This window comes from Neophocaena asiaeorientalis, unplaced genomic scaffold (assembly GCF_003031525.2).
Source record: "Neophocaena asiaeorientalis asiaeorientalis breed wild unplaced genomic scaffold, Neophocaena_asiaeorientalis_V1.1 scaffold346, whole genome shotgun sequence".
NCBI lineage: Eukaryota > Metazoa > Chordata > Mammalia > Artiodactyla > Phocoenidae > Neophocaena > Neophocaena asiaeorientalis.
In genome coordinates this window covers 2156192-2179444 of record NW_020175400.1, presented here as the reverse complement: position 1 = coordinate 2179444, position 23253 = coordinate 2156192, and the positions used below count along the sequence as shown (strand labels likewise).

The 23253-nt window shown below is 43.7% G+C and overlaps 1 protein-coding gene across 1 annotated transcript in view; it reads left to right on the top strand.

Moving 5' to 3' along the window:
* WDR93 (WD repeat domain 93) overlaps positions 1 to 23253 on the top strand; it is a 47232-nt gene that overhangs the window by 16566 nt on the left and 7413 nt on the right. Inside the window, exons 6-17 of the mRNA XM_024766539.1 lie at positions 1671 to 1749; positions 3766 to 3881; positions 6546 to 6584; positions 9511 to 9595; positions 13149 to 13320; positions 14960 to 15030; positions 15613 to 15699; positions 16744 to 16863; positions 17194 to 17407; positions 19152 to 19215; positions 21128 to 21284; positions 21646 to 21847. Coding sequence (XP_024622307.1) covers positions 1671 to 1749; positions 3766 to 3881; positions 6546 to 6584; positions 9511 to 9595; positions 13149 to 13320; positions 14960 to 15030; positions 15613 to 15699; positions 16744 to 16863; positions 17194 to 17407; positions 19152 to 19215; positions 21128 to 21284; positions 21646 to 21847 — 1406 coding nt within the window. The remainder of the gene's footprint in view (positions 1 to 1670; positions 1750 to 3765; positions 3882 to 6545; positions 6585 to 9510; positions 9596 to 13148; positions 13321 to 14959; positions 15031 to 15612; positions 15700 to 16743; positions 16864 to 17193; positions 17408 to 19151; positions 19216 to 21127; positions 21285 to 21645; positions 21848 to 23253) is intronic.

Sequence of the window (23253 nt, the reverse complement as noted above, 5' to 3'; positions counted from 1 at the left end):
TAGTTGATGATGGAAAAATGGAAAGATTTTCTTTATAGAAGAATTCTAACAAATGCAAAAGGAATGATAGAATTGGGGGATATCAGTTTTGTAGCCATTTTGCAGAGTAATGGTCTAGGTAACGACCATCAGTGCTGATGGGGGACTTTATAACTGATGAGCCAGGATGACACCTCTTGTCAATGATCACCATGAACATTATTAAAAGAAAGAACAGGGCTTCCCTGGTGGCGCAGTGGTTGAGAGTCCGCCTGCCGGTGCAGGGGACACGGGTTCATGCCCCGGTCCGGGAAGATCCCACATGCCGCGGAGCGGCTGGGCCCATGAGCCATGGCCGCTGAGCCTGCGCATCCGGAGCCTGTTGCTCCGCAACGGGAGAGGCCACAACAGTGAGAGGTCCGCGTACCGCAAAAAAAAAAAAAAAGTAAAAGAAAGAACAGCTAGCTATTATGAGCCTCCTCATGTGATGCCGGAGGGAGACACCAAAGACCTGTGGAGTATTCTGGCCTTTTGTTTTAATTGAGTCTAAGTCTAATCAAACCTCTAGAACTGGTTGCTGGTTTACAGGAAATACATGTAAACAATGCCATAGGATGCAATCAGTCCAATCCAGAAAGTGAACTAAAGATCCCATATGCCACAACTAAAGATCCTGCATGTCACAACTAAGACCTGGTGCAGCCAAATAAATAAATGAAATAAAAATAAAATGAAAGAAAAACAAAAATTAAAAATGTTTAAAACTCATTCTCGTTAAATAATTTAGGGGACTCACCAGCCTAATTTGTCTAGCCACCTTATGTTGCTAGTCTTAGAGCTCCTTAAAAGTATAGCACAACCGTACACATTGAGTATTTTTCACCTGGCCCAAAGTTTGAGCAGGTTTCATTGTAGGGTTACATTCAGTCTCTACTTAATATGGACTGAATGTTTGTGTCTCCCTAAAATTCATGTTGAAATCCTAATCCCCAATGTGGGAGGTGATTAGGTCATGAGGGCAGAGTCCTCATAAATGGGATTAGGGCCCTTATAAGACCAAGAGAGCTCCCTCAACCCTTCCACCACGTGAGGACATAGCCACAGGTGGCAGGTGGTCTATGAGCCAGGAAGCTAGGTCTTACCAGACACTGAATCTGCCAGAAATCCTTGGAAATCTTGGATTCCCAACCTCCAGGACTATGAGAAATAAATGTTAATTGTTTATGAGCCACCCAGTCTATGGTATTTTGTTTTAGCAGCCCAATCAGACTATGACACTACAGTAGCCTAGACAGAGCCTTTTTTCAAGCAACTTACCAGAGTTTTCAGTGTCATGTAGAACTTGTTTCAGCTCATTTTGAATATCTGAGTGGTGGCATAGGTCTGTAGGGTTTGCAAACCCGACCAGGAGATCAGATAGTATGAAATCACTACAAATCATCAGGAGTACTTAAGAAACCAGGAAATAAGTCCCAAACCCTTTAGACAGAAAACTGAGTTCCACTTCTTTACTTACAATCTTGTCTAATTCCTGTGCAAAAATGGAAAGTTTGAAGCAGTTTGAGGCATCTTTTTATGCCTCAAGTTTTAAATGGATTTATTTCCCTGGTGTGAACTACAAAAAGCCCTGAAATACATTCTCTTCTGTCATCAGGCTGAACTTCCTCTCTCAGTATCTCTCTTCCTTTCAGGATGATACCAGCAAGCAAACCACCTGTATAAAGGTGGAGATTTCTGAAGGAGGAGACTTTGCAGCCTTCCTCCTACAAGGTAAGATTAACCAAAGGCTCTTAAGAAGATTCAGATTTGCAATCTCTTCCAGATAATCACTTTTCTCCAAAACCTTTTAAACTTCATTTATTTATTTATTTAGGCTATGGGGGGGGTGGGGGGGTGGGGGGTGTGTGTCTTACTTGCAGCATGCGGGATCTTTGTTGCGGAATGTGGGTTTCTTAGTTGTGGCATGTGGACTCTTAGTTGCAGCATGCGGGATCTAATTCCCCGACCAGTCATCGAACCCGGGCCCCCTGCATTGGGAGCACAGAGTCTTACCCACTGGACCACCAGTGAAGTCCCAAACATTTTATTTAGAAATAATTTACAGAAGAGTTGCAAAGATAGCACAGAGTTCCCTTATACCCTTCACCCAGTTTCCCTAATGCCAACATTTAACAAAACCATGGTACAGTTGTCAAAATTAAGCAAATAACTTTGGTATAGTACTATTATCTACAGTTTTTTTTCACGTTTTGCCAGTTTTTCTTCTAATTTTTTTGCTCCAAGGTGCAATCCAGGATATCATATTGCATTTAGTCATCGTCATATTATCTATACCTATTTGTGATGTCTTGACCTTGCCTTGTTTTTCATGACCTTGACACTTTTGAAGAGTACCAGTCAGATATTTTGTGCAATGTCCCTGAATTTCAGTTTGAATTTTTTCTCATGATTCAGCCAGGGTTAAGGATTTGGGGTAAAGTCCCACAAAGGAACTTTTTGTTGTATTATATCAGGGGTATATGTGATAGCACTACTGCTGATGTTAACCTTGATCATTTAGTTAAAGTGATCTGCCAGTTTCCTCCACTGTTGAGCTACTGTTTTTCCCTTTCCATACTCTAAGTAAGTCCAGACCACATTCAAGGGGAGAGGATGTAAACACCATCTCCTGGTTGTAGGAGGATCAAAGAATTTTGAGACATGTTGAAATCTCCCCAGTGATTGATAAAAAATTGGGGGGAGATACTTTGAGACTATGCCCAGCATTAAAGTTTAGGCTCTAAACTTTCGTCTCTAAGGAGACTATTGTCTCCTTAGAGTTTTGCCCACCATTTGTAGCATTCAATGTTGGATCTTGCCTCTTGCAGTTATTCCTGTGGTAATAGAACATATTTTATTCAAATGATTGTTAGCTTGATTTTTAATTTTTAAATATTTAGACATGCAGTATATGGGCCTCCATGTATATTCTTGCCCCAGGCCTCTCATATGTTAGGTGCTAGAGAAAGACACATATTTTATAATGCTTTATGCATCACAAGAAACTTATGTACTATCTGTAGTATTTTCCTACGGCTGCCGTAACAAAGTACCACAAACTGGGTGGCCTAAAATAACAGATATTTTGTCTCTCACAGCTCTGGAGGCTGGCAGTCTGAAATCAACGTGTCTATATAGATTACTTTTTTAAGGAAACATTTAGCCAGAATCCCATCATAGGAAAGTAACTTTTCCCAGGTTGGCAGGAGTTCAGTATAGAAGCTGAGCATGTTTCTTTGATGAGATAGTCTCACAACCACCCCATGGGTTGTCATCTCCTTAAATATTGGTCAGAAGAATTCTCTGGGGCATCTCTCACAATTCTAACCCTTTCTCAGCCATACCCCTCTCAGTTATTGATTCTATATATGCCATTTTCCTCCCCAGACGGGAATAGCTGTGAGACAAAACATCAGGGGAATTTACCATTGGAACCTAGAAAACACAGAGACCAGGCAGCACAGACAGTTTGGTTAAAAACCGTTACCTCAGTGCTGTGAGTGAGAGGCCCGTTTCCTTTAGAGGCAGTGGCCTGAGGAGAGGAGCTCTGCAGCTCTCCGTGAGTGAGGACTGGCAATAACCATTGCAGAACTACATCTCCTTCCGCTTGTCAAAGTTGCTGTTCTGAGGGTGCCCGCTGGTCTCTGTGCCAACCTTCACAGAGGTTCTGTGAAGACGGGCCGTTTCTCAGGGGAAACTTGTTGCCTGCTTGCAGTTGCTCAATGGTTCCTTGGTTTCCTAATGCAGGAGCTGGGGATATTTGGCTGGATGTGTATAAATTGCCTAAGGAGTCTTGGCTCAAGGAAGTGGAGCACCCCCAACTCACCATAAATCCAAAGAAAAAAGTCAGACAGCTGCAACTGGTAGGCAACATCCCTGTTTTCAACTGATATGTTTCTCCCTACCCTTGACCCACATCTAGCCTAACTCCTCCTTGCAATTTCAAGATGAAGGAGGCCTTCTAGAGGCCATAAGAGAGGACAAGAGGCACACTGGCCCATGTCTCTCAAATCAATTTGCTGTGGTTAAAATAAGATGTTAAAAAGAAGAGGTGTCATTGTATATATGTACCACATCTTCTTTATCCATTCATCTATCGTTGGACATTTAGGTTGGTTCCATGTCCTGGCTATTATAAATAGTGCTGCAATGAACATTGGGGTGCATGTGTCCTTTTGAATTATGGTTTTCTCATGGTATATGCCCAGTAGTGGGAATGCTGGGTCGTATGGTAGTTCTATTTTTAGTTTTTTTTTTTGGAAAAAAAAAGCAGAGGTGTTGGAATCCGGTGTCTCTCTCGTCTAGGTGTTGCCTCTCCACCAAGAGCACTCCCAGGCATTTCTCTGGAAGTGTGTCTTTTTTTTTTTGACTCTATTAGATATATTTTTTTTCCCTCCTGGGTTGAAATAATCCTTCCATGTCTCCCATTCCACTAAATTCCCCAGATTATGGTATAAAAGGGTTATTCTAAATATACAATAAGTCCCCTACATACGAACCTTCAAGTTTTGAACTTTCCACAGTGGCTGCATCAATTTACATTCCCACCAACAGTGCAAGAGGGTTCCCTTTTCTCCATACCCTTTCCAGCATTTATTGTTTGTAGATTTAAATGGGTGGGATGGTGGGGAGGGGGGAGAGAGGGAGGTCCAAGAGGGAGGGGATATAGATGCAAACGTGCCTTCACATGTCTGGTATACATTGTCACATGCGTGCATCCTCTACAAGTGGCTGTGCTTTTGTGTACTTTACTGTACAATACTGTATAGAGCACAGTAGTACAGTATCTTTATTTCAAGCCCAGGATGTCCAGAAGCAAGAGTAAAAGCAGAGGAGATGTAGCCAGTACTACTGTACTTTTCAAGGTACTGTACTGTAAGATTAAAAATGTTTTCTTTATTTTTTGTGTTTCTTTTTTATGTATTAGTTGTGTGAAAAGTGTTATAAACCTATACAGTGCAGTACTATATAGCCAATTGTGTTAGTTGGGTACCTAGGCTAACTTTGTTGGACTTAACGAACAAATTGGACTTACGAACATGCTTTCAGAATGTAACTCGTTTGTATGTAGGAGACTCACTATATAGGAATACATGCATTCTTCATTTATTCTTAGAAGGTAGGAACTCTACCATTTCAGTTTAATTGTATGTGATCCCTGGGCTTCATGCCATCTCTTTAAAATATAGTTTTTCAGTAAATATTATTTTAAGATGTAATTTTCTTTTTTTTCTTTTTTTCCATTTTGGCTGCATTGGGTCTTCGTTGCTGCACGCGGGCTTTCTCTAGTTGTGGCGAGCAGGGGCTACTCTTAGTTGCAGTGCACGGGCTTCTCATTGCGGTGGCTTCTCTTGTCGTGGAGCATGGGCTCTAGGTGCATGGGCTTCAGTAGTTGCAGCACGCGGGCTCAGTAGTTGTGGCTCGCGGGCTCTAGAGTGCAGGCTCAGTAGTTGTGGTGCACGGGCTTAGTTGCTCCGCGGCATGTGGGATCTTCCCAGACCAGGGCTCGAACCCGTGTCCCCTGCATTGGCAGATGGATTCTTAGCCACTGTGCCACAAGGGAAGTCCCTAAGACAAAATTTTCTCATCTATCTGATGTGCACTTATTTTTTTAATCAACAACAACAAATATTCATTGAGCATGCCTTTAAAACTACTGTATTAGGTGCTAAAGAATTAGTGAAATTATTAATATAGGAGACCAAGATTGAGACTCAATGATGCCGAGCTCATTGAGTGGCTGTGAATAAATGCCTTTTCTCTCCAGTGAATGTCTTCATAGCAGGGTGTGATTTTGTATCCCTGGGAGAGTTACTGGCCCAGAGACCTTCTCCTCTAAACTCTTACAGAAATTATTCTCTATACCTCTCTTTGACACTTCTCACATACTATCTGGTTGTGCATGGAAGTCCTTTTCTCCTAACTAGATGATAACTTTCTAGGTTGTTAAGACCATAGCTTCTGCTTCTTTTTATCAACCAACCCCATGGTATCCTACTTGGTGCCCAACAGATACATTTTTTGAGGGATTAATTTATTATCCAAGTGGGAGAAGCATCTTGGAATGGGGGTGGTTTCTCACCATAATTCACTGTTTCTATACACTGAGAAGCAATCAACTAATGCCAGTTACAGTGGTAATTCGTGTCCTATGAATTGTATTTAGAGTTACTTAAATATAATTGTCAACATCACTGATATATTTTGCCAATCAGACATACTCGCTTCAACTTAGATTTTTGAAATAGTCTCCTAATTGATCTCCTCCCCTCTACTCATATTTCCTCTTAACGTCACTAATGATTTCTTGTTTCCCCAAATACATTTTAAGATCCTAGAGGACAAGGATCATGTGTTAAAATCGACAGGGCAGAAGACCACACAAATATTGGTCCTCCATGTCTACAGGATGAGTTCACATCTCACGAAAATAATTGGGGGGAAGAAAGAGCATCTCAAAGGATTGAAGGAAGAAGGAGAACATATACCAAACCTATTGTGAATTAATTTCTCATTTTTCTCCTCAGAACACTCTTGATCCCGTGACTGCAGATAATTTAGAAATGGTAAGAAACTTTAAAGGAAATCTCCAAAGAGATTTAAGTTACGTGTTAGAATTTTTATTTTGATTTTAAATTTACCTTAAATATCAAATATACCAATAAAATGTTCTACCAGGGCACTATTTTCAGATTCTCTGTGACTTAATCTTGTGCCTCATTCCCTTGAAGATGGCCCCCTATCCTTGAGGATAATTGACCCAAGTCATTTGTTCAGAGATGGGTTTCCCTGAAGGTAAAGGAGGTTAAATTTCAGGGCCCCTCACTTGTATGGCCCCTTCCAAGGCCATAGGAGGGGCCCTAGCAGTATGTTCACATGACCACATACTTTTGTAAAATTGGAAAAAGTAACATGTTTTAACCGTAATCACTTAAGACCACCATCTCTTCTCACTCAAACTTCCCCTCTGTCACAATTTCCCCCAGATTGAGTGGTATTAGGGTGGTCATGGGCATTTTGTATTCAAACTTTTGTGTTCTCTTTCTTACAAAGACCCCTAAATCATATACACTTCAGGCCTCATGAAATCCAATTTGCCTCTGCCAAAATAACAGCCCAATCCACCAAACTGAGGGATTTTTTTTTGGTGTTGGAGGTTGTCTTTGTATTGGGATACCGTAGAGAACAGAGTGGCTTCCCTGGAGCTTCCTGGCTCTCCCTCTGAGGCAGAGAGCATACCATACTTTCCAGAGGCTTAGCTCTTGGGATTCTGGCCTATCAGAAGGTCAGTGGTGAACTTCCAAATGGAAGTCTCTTTCTAGGGTCCTTTCCTTTTTCCCTTCTAAAATTACATTATGTTTCAAATTATACAAATAATATGTGAACACATCACTCTGGGAAAAGCCAAGTAATTCAGATAGAGCAGCCCTCTCCAGAGGTCATCACCATTATTATCTTGGTGTGTGTTTTCTAGGACTTTAGTGTGTATTTTTATTCTGATATCAGTTTATTTAGAAAAATATAGTTTCATTTTATGGGAATTTTCTTCTATATAAGTGGCATCATACTATATATATTTTCTTACAAATTTGCATTTTTATACTAATCAACTTATTGGCAAAGTTTTGCAATGTCCGATAAACCTACCTTGTTCTTCTGACATCCTGTGTACTATTCCTATTAAGGATGTACCATAGTTTATTTGGCTGTTTGTCCATTGAGGGTGGCTTTTATATAATGCAATGAAAATCTTTGTAAATTCTTCTTTGTATACCTGAGTGCTTCTGAAGGATATATGCTTTTTTAGTTTTAATGTGGATACTGTTAAATTGTCCTCCAAAAATGGCATGACAATTTACATTTAATCAGTAATTCTCCACAGCCTCGATAAATTTGATATTAATTTTTTGTGTGTGCAAACTGATGGAACAAAATGGCATCTCGTGTTAATTTTCATTAATCTCATATTTTTATTGGCTATTGAGGTTTTATCTTCTGTGAACTGCCTGTGAATTCTTTGCCTATTATATATTTTCTTACACTCTGTTGTTTCCCTTTTTACTTTGCTTATGTGCTTTTTTGTTATAAAGAAGTTTTAGATTTTGATATAATCAGAATTTTTAACCTTTTCTTTACAGCCATTGCACTTAAGAAGGCTTTGTCTATCTCAAGGTTATAACTAAATTCTCCTGTGTTTTCTTCTAATTCTCTTCATAGTTTTTTTTTTTTTTTTTGGACATTTCACTCTTTTATACACATGGGAGTTTCTTTTGTGAATGGAGCAAGGAAGAGATCAACTTTTATCTATTCTTTTAAAATAGCAATTGCCACACAAATATTTTTGAGTAATCCTTCTTTTCCCATTTGTTTCCTGACCTTATCATTCATATGTACGACCTTTATCATTCCTGTGTCCTTGCCTACACCAAGACCTTATGAACTTTGCAGAATGACACAGGCATTTAATGCTACAAACTTATATCTAAGTACTGCTTTAGCTGCTTCCTTTAAATTTTGATATGTTATATTCTCATTTTTGAAAATACTTCCTAATTTGCTTTTTTATATCTTTTTTGACCAGTGGATTATTTAGAAGCATGTTATTTAGTGTCCAAATACTTGAGATGTTCCAGACATCTTTCTTTTCCTTTTATTGGTTTCTAACTTAATTCCATTGTGATCAGAGAACATACTTCATATAATTTGAAACCCTTCAAATTTATTAAGACTTGTTTTATGCCCAGAATATGGTTTATCCTGGTAAGTGTTCTCTGTGCACTTGAAAAGAATGTGTATTCTTGTTGTTGTTGGTCCAAGTTATTCAAGTCTTCTATATCCTCACTGCTTTCCCTTCTGCATTCTTACTGATTTTCTGTCTACTTATTCTGTCAATTATTGAGAGAAGAATGTTGAAATCTGTGAGATTGTAGATTGATTTATTTCTGCTTTCACACCTAAGAATTTTTGCTTCCTGTATTTTGAAGCTCTGCTATTAGGTGCCTAAACATTTAGAATTTTATGTCCCCTTGAGAATTGACCATTTTATCATTATTCAATGACTCTTTGATCACTGGTAATATTCTTTGCTCTGAAATCTATTATGTCAGATATTAATACAGCCACCCCAGCTTTCTTTTGATCAGTTTACAAGATGTATCTTTTTTCTATATTTTTAATATATTGGTGTCTTTTTTTTATTGGTGTCTTTATATTTACAATGAGTTTCTTTTTGACAGCATATCGTTGGGTCTTGCCTTTTTATACAATCTGTCAATCTCTACCTTTTAGTTGGGGTGTTTAGGCCATTTATATTTAATGTGATTATTGATATGTTTAGGTTTAAATCTACCACTTTGCTATTTACTTTCTATTTGTCCCACCTGTTTTTCTTCCTTATTCCTCTTTTTCTGCCTTCTTTTGAAATGAGTGTTTTTAATGATACAGTTTTATCTCCTTTGTTGGCTTATTAGCTGTGCCTTTTCTTTATTGTAGGATATAAACATTTCTTTTAGAGGAGATGTTAAATTGAGTCTTCCAGTTTACATAATGAAAATCAAACCACCCAAACCAGTTGCAGGTAGGTATAACTCAATGAATACTTTCTTTCCTTTTGCCATTGCTTTATTAGTTTTTTCATTCTCTGCCTTTCTCCACATTTCCCATCTTTTCCATTTATTGGCAGCAATATCTAATTGACAAGTATAGTTCTGAAGGTAATTTTTTAATTCATAAGCTCTGAGACCTAAAGATTAAAAATATAAATGTTACAAGGATACAGTTAACTAACAGAATTGGGATATCAGGAAAGAGACATCTTTCCCAAGTGCTAGTGGAGTTCATTCATTCCTACATTCCTGTGTTAGTTCATTCATCAGTGCCAATACTGCACCAAGCACAAAGATGAGTAAGACACATCTCCGGTGCTCTGAAAGCTGCTAGTGTACCAAGGGAGAATAGGAGGAAACCACCATAGTAGGATATGATAAGTGCAACAATGGGGAACATCCAGGGCCATAAAAACATACAGGAAGGAGTAACTAACTCTGCCCAGGGAATAGGCAGAGGCTTTATCAGAAGAAGGGACATTTGGGAAGGTTTTGAAGAATAAGTGGGAGTTGGTTAAGAGGAGCAGAGGGGAAGTCCACTGTAGACATGGGACATAGAGTCTATCCTCTCAATATTCACATATTCAAAGATATACCTATATACCTATACACATATATTCAAAGATATACCTACAAGAATGTTCACTGCAGTGCTATTTATAGAGGCAAAAGACTGGTTAGATAAATCTGGTACACTCAGAATACTTTACAACCATTAAAAGCAAAGAGAGAAATGCAAAACACCAAGGGTAGCCAATTCACTCTTATAAAAGAACATGGTGATATGATTTGCTCCATCAAGATTTATTATAAAGCCACAGTAATTAAGACAAGGTAGAAAAAGAGATGAGTGAATAATAGAAATATATATAAAATACAGAAATATAAATAGATAGAAAAATAGATTAATAAAACAGGATAGAGAGGCCAGGACAAACTTAAGCATAAATGGACACTTGATACCTGACAGAGGTGGTGCTACAGAGTAGTGAATGGTCATTTCAGTAAATGACGCTGGTTGTCCATATGGAAACAAAAGTGAAACTTGACCCCTGCCTCACGTGATATACAAAATTAAATTCCAGATGAATTATAGAAGTAAATATGAAAGACAAAGCAATAAAACTTTTAGAAAATAAGTCAATATCTTTATGACCTCTGGGTAGGGAAAGACTTTTTAAACAAAACTCAAGTACTTATATATAATAAAAGTTGATAAGTTTGATTACATTAAAATTGAGGACTTATAATCATCCAAAGACATCATTAAGAGCATGAAAGAACAAATCATGTATTGGGAGAAGATATTTGCAAAACATGTAAAACTTATGAATGGTCCACATCCAGACTATATAAAGAATTCCTACAAATTGTTAGGAAAAAGACAGATCATTCAGCATAAAACAGGCAGGAGATTATTCAAATGGCCAATAAACATATACAAAGATGCTCAACATAATTAGTTATCAGGGAAATGCAAATTAAAACCATAATGAGATACCACTCCACACCCACTAGGATGGCTAAAATTAAAAGAGATTGATCATACCAAGTTGGTAAGGGTGTGAAATAATCAGACCTCCCATAGATTACAGTTAGCAATGAAAGTCAGTACAACCACCTTGGAAAACAGTTTAGCATTATCTGGTAATGTTGAAGATAAGTTATATCCTATGACCCAGCATTTACACTCCTAGGTAGGACGACCAAGAATATCATTTTGCCTGAGACTAAGGGGTTTCCCGGGATGTGAGGTGCTAAAACTGGGAAACTCCAGTTGGTGCTAAAACTGGGAAACTCCTGCACAAACCAGAATGAGTTGGTCACCCTACTTCTAGGTGTATACCTGATAGGCCTGCAAGTAAATGTGTACAAGGAGGCATGTACAAGAATGATAATAATGACATGATTTCCAATAGCCCCAAACCATGAAACAACCGAAATATCCATCAATAAAAGAACAGATAAATAAACTTTAGTTCACTTAATGGAATATTATACAGCAACGAAAATGAACAAACTACAGCTATACACAGCAAAATGGATAAATCTCACAAACAATATTAAGCAAAAGAGGGTACATATAGAGTTAACACTGTGTAATTCCATTGTGTACAGCTCAAAAGCAGGCAAAACAAAGCTGTAGTGTTTAGATGCATATTTAGGTAGCAAAAGTAAAATAAATGTCATGAAGTGATTACATAAAAGCCAAGACAATGGTTGCCGCTCTTCCCAGGGGGTTATGACTGGAGAAGGGCCCTTGGAAAGCTTTTAGGGAGGGGTGATAATCTGTTTCTTGACCTCAGTAGAGACAGATGTTTGCTTTATAATAATTTATTAAGACATATTTTTATGCTCTTTTCTGGATGTGTTATATTTCACAACAAGAAAAAGATTTACTAAATGAAAATAAGCAACGAACAACGAAGAAGATCTATAGTACTGAAATGAAGAGATCTCCCAAGACATTTTGTTAAGTCAAAATGCAAGGGTTCTAGTGTATGACAGCAATTCTCAAACTTTAACTGGATCAGACTCACTTGGAGGACTTGTTAAAACCCAAATTGCTGGGCCCCACCCACCGAGTTTCTGTTTCAGTAGGTCTGGGGTGGGGCTTGAGAACTTGCATTTCTAACTTTTTCTTGAGAACCTTCATTTCTAACCCTGCCAGATTCCTGCTGATCTGGGACCACATTCTGAGAACTGCTAGTTGATATATGCTATCATTTGTTTATAAAATATATACAAATGTACATGTAATACATATTTTAAAATATAATATAATACTGTATATATTATATAATATAATAGTATATTGCCATCTAGAAGGGGCCTCTTTCTAGAAATTGATGCAAGAAACTGATAACAATGGTTGCCTCTGGGGAAGGAGACCTGGGGCACAGTGAAACCTCCTGGGTAACTTGAGGGACCTGGGCACTTTCAGAAGTTCTGAAAGTTGGGCTGTGAACCCAGAAAATAAATCACTTAGTTTTACTGTGAATTTAGGAGCAGATGAAAAAGAAGGAAATGCAAGGTCACTGGGAAGGAGAGTGATAAGAAAAGTGATTGGCAGAGAAAGGAGATTTTTTTAAAGGAAGGTAGTTGGATAAATGTAAGCACAGGAAGACGCTGGGACTGTCGAATGTAGGTCCTCAGCAGCAGCTGAATAGCACAAGTAACGGCAGATTTGGGGCCTTGCTGGGCTGGGAGACAGCAACAGTGATCTAAGACCTCTAGTGACTCGTGAACATGTCCTTGGCCTCTGGAGATTCTGTAGTCTGGAAACAGGAAATGGCGGCGGGATGGAGATGGAGAAGTGGGAGGGGAGCAGCTGCCCTTTGCCTGTGCTCCGTGAGCTGGTGGAGTAGGAGAGGCTGGGAAGAGGACTGAACACCTGGGCAAAGCACGAACAGATTTCTGAGGACGAGGGATTCTGCAGGAAATTGGGAAGCATGGAGGAGAAGGGGGAAATCAGGAAGGAGGAAGTCAGATGGTTTGACCAATTCTGGAATATTTTCAACCTAGGTACCACATTTAAAAGCCCCCTGGAAGTCTTTGCAAAGGTAGAGGATTGCTGTGGGCTGGGCTCTGGGCAGAATCACTTCATCAAGGACAGTCAGTGGGAGCGGCAGGCGGCAATCTTCAACGCCACCTTCAGGAAGTACCTGGATGGGGAATGGGAGGAGGAGCTGCTCAGGTGAGCCATGGAGGGGCCCAGCTAGAACGCCTCTGCCCTGGGAGCTTCTCCTCCCTGGGCGCACGCAGGAATCAGCCCAAGGACCTGAATTAATTCAAGGTCTCAAAGCTCTCGATGGTTTGGGGGACTTTTCTGAGAACTTAAGAAAGGTCTTTTGAAAAGTTGTATGGAGGGACTTCCCTGGTGGTGCAGCAGTTGAGAATCTGCCTGCCAATGCAGGGGACACGGGTTCGAGCCCCAGGCCGGCCGGGAGGACCCCACATGCCGCGGAGCGACTAAGCCCGTGCGCCACAACTAGAGAACTCACACACGTGGAGCCCATGCTCCACAACAAGAGAAGCGACCGCAATGAGAAGCCTGCACACCACAATGAAGAACAACCCCCGCTCACCGCAACTAGAGAAAGCCTGCGCACAGCAACGAAGACCCAACGCAGCCATAAATACATTAATTAAATTTTTTTAAAAAAGAAAAAATTCCTTAGAAAAAAGTTGTATGGAGCTTGTTTAAATATAGCTCAAACAAAGGCTGATAACAGATTTTAAAGAAGGCATAGACATCTATGGAGATGAGAAGTAGAGTTTATTTTAGAATTTTTTTTTTTTTGGCTGCACCACGTGGCTGGCAGGATGTCAGTTCCTTGATCAGGTATTGAACCCGGGCCACGGCAGTGAAGGCACCAAATCCTAACCACTGGACCACCAGGGAACTCCCTATTTTATAATTTTTTGTATGATAGTGTCTCCTTAAAAAAAATTGTTTTCCTGATTATCTAGACAGCACAGATGATCCTCAAGAGGGAAATAAAAGTCACCACTATTAATATTTTTCTCCATTTGCATCCAGTCTTTCTAAATGTAATACATTAATGTGTAATTATTAAAACGTTACTTTCTAATCTCGGTCAGCAGGTAGGCCTCAGTGATTGTAAAAACTGAGCCCAAGTCCTTGAAGTATCTGGTGGAGCAGGTTCAGGAACCAGCTCTCCTCACAGCTACTGTGGGTCTCAGGGATGTCCTTGCTTCACGTGGGAAGTGAAACCTCTCATCTTGCCGTCAAGTGGGCCTTGAATTTTCTCACTTCACACAAAGTCCCAGGGCTAGGCCCTAACAGAAACTACCTGAGGCCTGAACTGGAACCCAGTAAGGTTCAGTGCTGTGCTGCCCAGCAAGGTATTTAGGAATTTTGCAAGCCAGTCATTAAACCACTAGTAACTGTCCATAGTGGGAATATTTATACCACAAAAAGCTACGAACCCTATAAATCAGGAAATCAGGGGTTTTTTGGGTTTTTTTAAGAGTGCCAACTTATCAGCACAACACTGGTTGTACTGCTCCCAGGATAGGAGCATTTATGCACTTCACCCAAGTTTGGCATTAAGGGATCTTCCCCAAGATCCCTTGGGGAAGGGATCTGCCCACGCTGGGTGCTGTTCCCGGCCTGGGAATAACTTCCACTGCTCTACCTACCCTGCCCTCACCAGGACCAGCACATAGAATGTGGTTTGCCTCATGGCCCTGAACTCCTGGGAAGGTCCATCTGAACTACCCATTTCTGGTCTTACTACCAAGACTCTGCCAGCATTTCTCCTTGCCAAGGAGTCTGCCATGGCTCTGACCAGTGTCTCTTTCTTTCCCAGTATGGCCACGTTCCACTTCCTCCTTCCTAGCTGCATAATTGCAATGCCAGTGGAAGTTAAGAGCCCCCCAGGTAACTGAACGTGAAGCAGGTCGTCACCTTGGGGGAATGCTTGGCAAGCCCTCCTAGAGAAGTTCTGCACAGCACACCCTGCCTGCTGGGAGGGAATGAGGTGGAAAGTCGGCTGCCAGCTGCAGCTTAATGGTTTCTGGTTGGACCTGTGACCCCTGAGCCCAGATTCCCTGATATGGAGGCTGGCACTGTCTTCAGGGAGTGAGCTGCCACAGAGGACATTGTGCACACACGTCCTGCCAGGCTGCTTCTGGATATGAATTCCTTTTGTAGAAAATGTTATTTAAAACACTGACAGCCAAGTGGACATGAATTATCTAGGAGATGTGAAAGCAGCTGAGGGACAGTTGTGACCATCCTCCCTGCACTCCCTGCACTCCCTGCACAGGAAGGCGACTTGGCCCTAGGAACAGCCCTCCTGGGGGGTGCCCAGACCCTCATCTGGAAGCTCACCCTTCAGCTGGGTGCTGCCCATTAGAATGAACCATTTCAAACTGACTTCCTCTTGGGCAAATCCCTTCACACAAACCAAAGGCCACCCAGACTCCTTATGTAATGCCCATTTCCTCTCTTCTTTCCCAGGGGTAGCCTGTGTCATTGGCGTACACTGGACTGGAAGTCACAACTTCTTCCTCTATTCACTTAACCGAACGCTGAAGGATAAAGTTGGTACTTTACTGCCGAGATGGGAGTGGCCTAAGCTCAGGGCTCTGAGAACATGTCCTTCTTCAGCTTAGCTGAGAGCACGTGACTGACACAGCAGCGTGGCTTTAGGGGACCAGAGCTGTGCAGGCAGAGTGGGTGGCTTGGCAGCTGTCATGTGACCCCAAGGCTCTGTCTCTGAACTGTCATGTTTCTTAAAGATGACAGGTCCATAAGGACAGAGCCCCATCAGGTCCACAGGGCTCCTTAGACAACGAAGGTAAAAAGAAGGTGGGCTTGGCACCAGAGGGCCCGTCCCAGCACAGCTATCTGCGAACTGTGTAGTCTCAGGCCAGTCACTTCACACCCCAATCCCATTTTCTCATCCAAAACAGAAAACTACTCAACTACACCATTGTTATCCACTGCATGCATTTGTTGTGAATAGCAAAATTCAGAGTTTCTGTATGTGAAAGCTCTTTGAAATCGAAAGGCACTTAGGAAATATGGGTGGTGGTGGTTTGTTTTTTACAAACTCATGGAGGCAGTTACATGAGCAAGTTCACTTTTGTGAGAATTCCTTGAAGTACAACACTATGTTGTACTTCAGAGTTATATCTCAGAAGTAAAGTTTAAAAACTCACAAGGGAAGAATTTCTTTCCTTCCATCCCTCTCCCAGGCAACCTGGCTTCTCATCTCAACTTCTGTACTGACCAGGCTTATATGACCTCGGGCAAGTCACTTACTTCTCTGCTTCAGTCTCCTCATCTGTAAGACAGGGGTACTAACAGGACCCACCTCATAGGATCCTTGTGAGAATTAAATGAAATGATGCATTAAAGTGCCTACCATGCTGTTTAGCACCTAGTAAGTACTCATTCAGCTGTAGTATAATAATGGTGTAACTTGTTATATATATTATCCTGAGGAAGGAGACAGCATTGCACAGAGAGGAGAGAGATGGTGAGTCCAGACAGGCAGATTAGTCTGGGTCTCATGTTGTCCAGGTGGAGGTGATGGGTGGGGGCGGGGCCCAGGGGCAGCCTGGTGAGCGGTGTCCTCCCCACTAGATCCCGAGGGTGTGTGGCCCTGTGCTGCACCCATTGCGGTGTCTCAGCTCAGCTGCTGCTGCTCCTACCTGGTGCTGGCCTGCGAGGATGGTGTGCTTACACTGTGGGACCTAGCCAAAGGTGAGCCCCACCGCTGCCTAATACTGCCGTCCCTCTGATACACATTTGATGGCTAGAGTCAGTACCTGGCTGCGTTGTAGCTTCCTTCCCTCCGCTCCAGGGCTGACCCTGCCCCCCTCCATGGGTCTGGTTCCCCCAGATACTTAGAAGGGGTCCCCCTGAAGGGGGCTCCCCTCGGACATTGGGGTTTATTGCCTTCACCCTCGGGGGATGCTCATTGCTTGGTTTTGCCCTCACGTCCCTCACACTCTTGCTGGTCACAGACCCTGCGCCCATGGCTGCCTCCCTCTTCCCCCTTTTCTGACCTGCTTGTGCCGTTACTTTCTCCAGGACTCTCTCTTGGGGTTATCGCTCTTCCTGAAAGATGTTTCTGCCAAAGCATTCACTTCTTGAAATACTTCTTAGTCCACAAAGGACAGAACATGTATCCCGAGGGGCCAGTGAAATCCCAAATGAAATGTGTGGTACTGTGTACAGATGCTTCTCTCCAACTGGTGGCAGCCACGGAGACCCAAAGACCCACCCTCAGTGTGCTGGTGGAGAGGTCAGTGGCTTGAGGGCAGGGTGGGTACATGATCTACCAGACAGATGATGCTATTTAATGGTAAAAAACTGACAATCTCTCAGCCTAGAGTCCACTTTCTCTCTAGTCATCACTTTCCCGGTGAGCTTCTCAAGATCACCAATGTCTTTTACATGTGGTTTTATATAGTATGATGGCACAAATGACATCTTTCATATCCCACATGACCAGGAAGAGGGTCATTTCTGCCAAAAGTTTTTTATCAGTTTCTCCAAGGGTCTCTCTCTCTCTTTTAAATTGTGAACAATTTTATGCAGGCAAATGATCTGTACAATATGTGTGAGGGGGTATATTTAGCATACATATGGGGGAGGGTGAGAACTCCACTGTGCCCATCACCGAGCTTAAGAAATAGATCATCACCAATTCAGTTAAGGCTCTCTGTGTGCTTCTCCCTGATCACATCCTTCTCTCTCCTCCTCCAAGCTAACCACCTTTTAATTATCTATTGCTACATATAACAAACCACTCCACAACTTAATGGCTTAAGAAAACAGTCAGCATTTAGTCTCTGATGCAGTAGGTCAGCACTATGGGCTGGTCTCGCCTTGGCTCTCACAGGTGCCTTCGGGCAGCTGGCAGCTCGGTTAGGGGCTGGATGTATAAGCCAGCCTCACTCACGTACCAGGCAGTTGGCAGCTGTTGGCTGGGGCACTCTTCCTTTCAGCCTCTCCTGTAGGCCATCTCAGGCTCCGTCACCTGGTAGCCTGAGGGCTCCCACCTGCCAGCGAGGTTCACTGATGCTTTCCAAGCCTCTGACACTGGACAAAGCATGTCACCTGGCCACACCCACATTTAAGCAGCAGAAAAATAGACTCCACCATTTTAGTGGGAGTTACTGCCAAATATTATGTCTACTTTTTTTTTCAATCTACCACATTTTTTTTTTTTTACTTTATTTATTTTGGCTACACTGGGTCTTCATTGCTGTGCACAGGCTTTCTCTAGTTGCGGTGGGCGGGGGCTACTCTTTGTTGCTGTGTGCGCATTCCTCATTGCGGTGGCTTCCCTTGTTGCAGAACACAGGCTCTAGGTGTGTGGGCTCAGGAGTTGTGGCACATGGGCTCAGTAGTTGTGGTGCATGGACTTAGTTGCTCCGCAGCATGTGGGATCTTCCTGGACCAGGGATTGAACCCGTGTCCCCTGCACTGGCAGGCAGATTCTTAACCACTGCGCCACCAGGGAAGTCCCTTTTTTCTTTTTTTTTAAAATTTACTTATTTATTTATGTTTTCCTAAATTCATCATTTCTTTGTTTTCCTTTAAGAATTAACCACATCCAAAAAAAAAAAAAAAAAGAATTAACCACATCCATATGACTGTATCTCCAAGCAGTATATTGTTTAGCTGTGCATATTTTAGGGGACCTGTAAGTGTAATCATATTATGTATATTCTCCAACTTGTTTTTCAATGCTATTTATTCTGTAACTTGCTTTGTGATATGGTTCATGAGAGCCATACATGTTGTATGTAGCTCCAGCTCTTTTATTCTCGTTGCTATATTGTATAACGTAACACAATTACTTAAGCATTCTCTTACCAATGATTTATTTAGATTGTTCCCAGTTTTCACTACTGTGAACATCTCTGACATACCTCCTGATGCTTATAGACAAGAATTTCTCCAGGATATATGCCTAGGAGAGGATAGCAAAACTCGAAAAGTCTTCAAGTCTGGATGTCTGTGTGTCTTGTTTCCTATAGGCCTGTGAAGCACCTGGATGAAGCCATCTGTGCAGTGGCCCCAGTCCAAGCCTTACCCGGCATGGTAGGTTCCTCAGGCCCTTCATTCCTCTTTAGTGAATGTATTCTTTATTCCTTCCAAAAATACTGGGCTGGCCAAAAAGTTCATTCGGGTTTTTCGTCCCATCCTTAGGGAAAATCCCGAACGAACTTTTTGGCCAACCCAATATTTGTTGAAGGCCTATCGTGTGCTGGGCACTAGACTAGCTTTGGGCACAGACATGAAGGATAAAGCACCTGCCCTCGTGGAGCTCACAGTTGAGTTGGGAAGACAGGCGAGCCCCCAAGCAGCTGCCCTAGAACCTGTAAAAGGCTGTGATATATCATGCAAAGGATACTGAGCAACGGAGAGAGGGGCCTCCTAACTCAACCTGCAGAGGCCGGTGGTGAGGAAGTGATGGACAGTGAGCTGAGCCACGGGCACCAAGAGGGCAGCACCATGGAGGCGAGAGAACACTGTGTCCCAGGCCGGCAGGAAGTTCAAGGAGCTGCAGGATCAGACCCCTGTGGGGTGTGGAGAGGGAAGAGGCTGGGGGCTGGGGGCACAGGGGCCCTTGTCTGGGATGCAGCTTGAAGCTTAGAGGGGAGTTGGAGCCAGGGAGCTCCAACTGTGTCCAGGGCAGGGCGGCGAGTGGAGCGGTGTTAGTGAAGAGGCGGGCCCACAGCTCAGGGCTGCCTGGGCTGCAGCCAGAGGACAGGGAGGCACTGAGGCTGCTCTCGGCTTGTGGAGCCGATTCTCTAATCCTTACAGGGCCACTGAAGGAAACATAGGCCTGGAGGGAAAGTCTGTGATTCCCTGTGTGGTCCTGCCGGGAGTGAGGGGCCTACAGGACCCCCAGAGGAGGCTCTGAGAGAGTCCAGGGCTGAAAGAGTAGATTCTGTGCTCAGCAACCGGTTAGCGGTAGTTAAAGCCGTGGGGAGCAGCACGGCTGGCCATTGCGAGTGGGTGCGTATAGAAGAGGCTCCCAGGGGCACTACCATCACTTACACTGTAAGTCTTCCGGGACGGGGAAAATGAGCTCACGAAGTGATGGACAGGGGCGCCCCAGGAAAACCAGGAGGGGGCTCCTGGCGGCTCAGGGAGAAGGACTGGAAGAAAGCAAGAGCACAGTGTCCTGTGCTGAAGAGAAACCGAGTACTTTGTGGAGACCAGTGTCCATGGCAAGGGGGACAGCAGGGGAGGTCGGGGTGCAGGGAGGGCGAGGAGAGGCTCTCTCAGACGTCTGAGTGTGTGGCAGCGGGAAGAGGATGTAGGGTCAAGGGGGGTTTTAAAGATGGTGGTGAGGGGCTTCCCTGGTGGCGCAGTGGTTGAGAGTCCACCTGCCGATGCAGGGGACGCGGGTTCGTGCCCCGGTCCGGGAGGATCCCACATGCCGCGGAGCAGCTGGGCCCGTGAGCCATGGCTGCTGAGCCTGCGCGTCCAGAGCCTGTGCTCCGCAACGGGAGAGGCCGCAACAGTGAGAGGCCCGCGTACCGCAAAAAAAAAAAAAAGATGTTAAAAAGATGGCGGCGAGTTTAGTATGTTCACCTACAGAGAGGAAAGAGCCCAAGCAGGAGAGAGGTTTCAGCTCCAACCCAGGGCAGGAGCGGCCGTTGGCTTGAGCGGTCCCCGAGGAGGTGGGAGGAAAGGGTATGGCACAGATGCAGAACTGAATCCTGGCCGCATGGAGGGGGAAGTAGCAAGAGAAGCAGGGCCAAGGGGGAAGGACGGGCCAGGAACAGACACAGCCCTGGAGCCAGCCGGCTGCTGCTGGAGGCTCCATAGGAGCAAACACGCACATTGCTGCTGTCCCCTGAATGGTCTGGCTGGAGCCAGAGGCTGGGTGCCAAGAGTGAAAAACTTCCCTGTTTGTTTTTTATTTCTAGCTGTTCTTATTTCACACGGAGGTGAGTGACAGAGTGGAGAAGTCCCCATTCACCATCTCTTTGCTTCCCAGGTGCTGATCTTTTCCAGCAATGGCTCTGTGCACCTCATGGATGTGGCCAAGCCGCAGATTGTCTGCGCCTTTGCTCCCCCAAGGTCCTACCACCTGGCGGTCCCCTGGAAGCCAGTATTTGTCGTGTCTTTACACCACCCGTGTTTCCTGCTCCGAGGTACGGAAGGGGGATCGTGAGGGCTGCTGCCCAGACCTGTGGCCTGCTGACCGTTTCCCTGAATTTCTCAGTCCTCTCAGAAAGCATAGGGTGACCCCACCCAGTCTCCTCCCCACGCCTCATCCCATCCACCACAGGCCAGCAGGACACCACCGCTGAGTCCTCACTTGGCACTTAGATAAAATGCCGGACAAGGTCTCCTCTCTGGGCCCCTGTTCCTCCAGATCAAGTGAGCCCCTCACAGCTCAACCCCAGTGACCCCGGCTTTGTAAGCAGAGAGCAGCCCCTCATGCCCGCCCAGACTACAAGGCCACAGAGAAAGGGATCACTAACAGAACACGATGTTCCTGTTTCGTCCCAGGAGACCATCCAGATGAAATTGGATCTGCCAGCCAAGCCGAGGACATCCCAAATTCTATTTTCTATTTTAATTTTGAGGCCTACCCACTCCTGGAACAAATCTCAAGAAATTGCACCATTCCTCAAGCTAATGTGTTGGATGACACAACTTTCCCCCAGGTGTTGCCCTTGGAGGAAAGATGCGAGAATTTCTTCCAAAAGAGGTAGAGTTCTGGGTCTCTATCTCCTCCCTGCACCTGGGTTGTCTCTGGACTAAGGAATAGTGGTTTGCTTGATGGTAAGATCCTTTCGGCATTCAAATCCCATTCAGACTGGTAGAAAAGGAGTAATGAATTCAGGCTGGTAAGAAAAGAAGGGCTGCAAGTTGGTGTTTTCTTCCTGTCAAGACTGTCTTTTCTTTTTGCTTTCTCAATTTTTTTTTAAGTATATTTGGATTATCAGACACAGTCATCTAAGACAGGGGTTGGCAAACTACAGCCAAATTTGGCCCACTGCCTGTTTTTGTAAATAAAGTTTCACTGGAACACACCATGCCCACTGCTTTATGTCTCATCTACTTATGTAAGTGCTTCAACAGCAGAGTTGAACAGCTGCAACAGAGACCCTATGACCCATAAAGCCTAAATCATTTACTATTTGGCCCTTTATAGAAGATGTTTGCCAGCCCCTAGTCTAAGACCCCTTTCCTCTCTCCGTCATCCAGATAAACGATTATGTGATACATCTTTCCTCTTCCCCTTTCTGTAAACCCCAGCCTCACAGGGACCCTGCTTGTGTTCCTTCCTCCTATAAAAGCATCATTAATGGTACTCAGTACATTCTGGGGAAGCAGGGGTCTCTTCTAATCCATCCACAACAAACTTCTAGGGGTTTTCAAATTCTTATTGACAATTTCTGCCATGATCTGACCATACCTGTCAGGTGGAAGAGGGTTGTCAGTGGAGCCCTGGACTCTCACACCACCTGCCACTACAGAGCTGGGGGGCTTTGGTGGGCTTTCCCTGACAGGGTCTCAGTGTCCCTCGAGGAACGAAGTAAAATGGCTAAGATACTCAGATTTGAGGGTTCTTTTGGTTGCGCTGGGTCTTAGTTGCAGCAGGTGGGCTCCTTAGTTGCAGCTCGCTGGCTCCTTAGTTGTGGCTCACTGGCTCCTTAATTCTGGCATGCGAACTCTTAGTTGCAGCATGCACATGGGATCTAGTTCCCTGACCAGGGATTGAACCTGGGCCCCCTGCATTAGGAGCGTGGAGTCTTATCCACTGCACCACCAGGGAAGTCCCAGATTTGAGTTATGACTCTATCACTTACTAACTGGGGGAGACGTTGGGTGAGTTACTTAGCCTCTCAAGGCCTCAGTTTCCTTAGTCATTCAAAAATATTTATTGAGCACCTACTACGTGCCAGACTGTGTTCTGGACATTTTGATGATACCTGTTCTCCAGGCTTTGTAGGTATTCAGTGAGAAAATACACGTAAAGTGCTAGGCACAGGGTGGTCGCTCAGTAAATGGTAGGTACAAAAATGGTGATAGGTCCCCTCTGAGTTCAAGTTCATGCCTGGGAGGATTGTACACATCACCACGAGGGGGCACCACAGCTCTCCTCCGTGA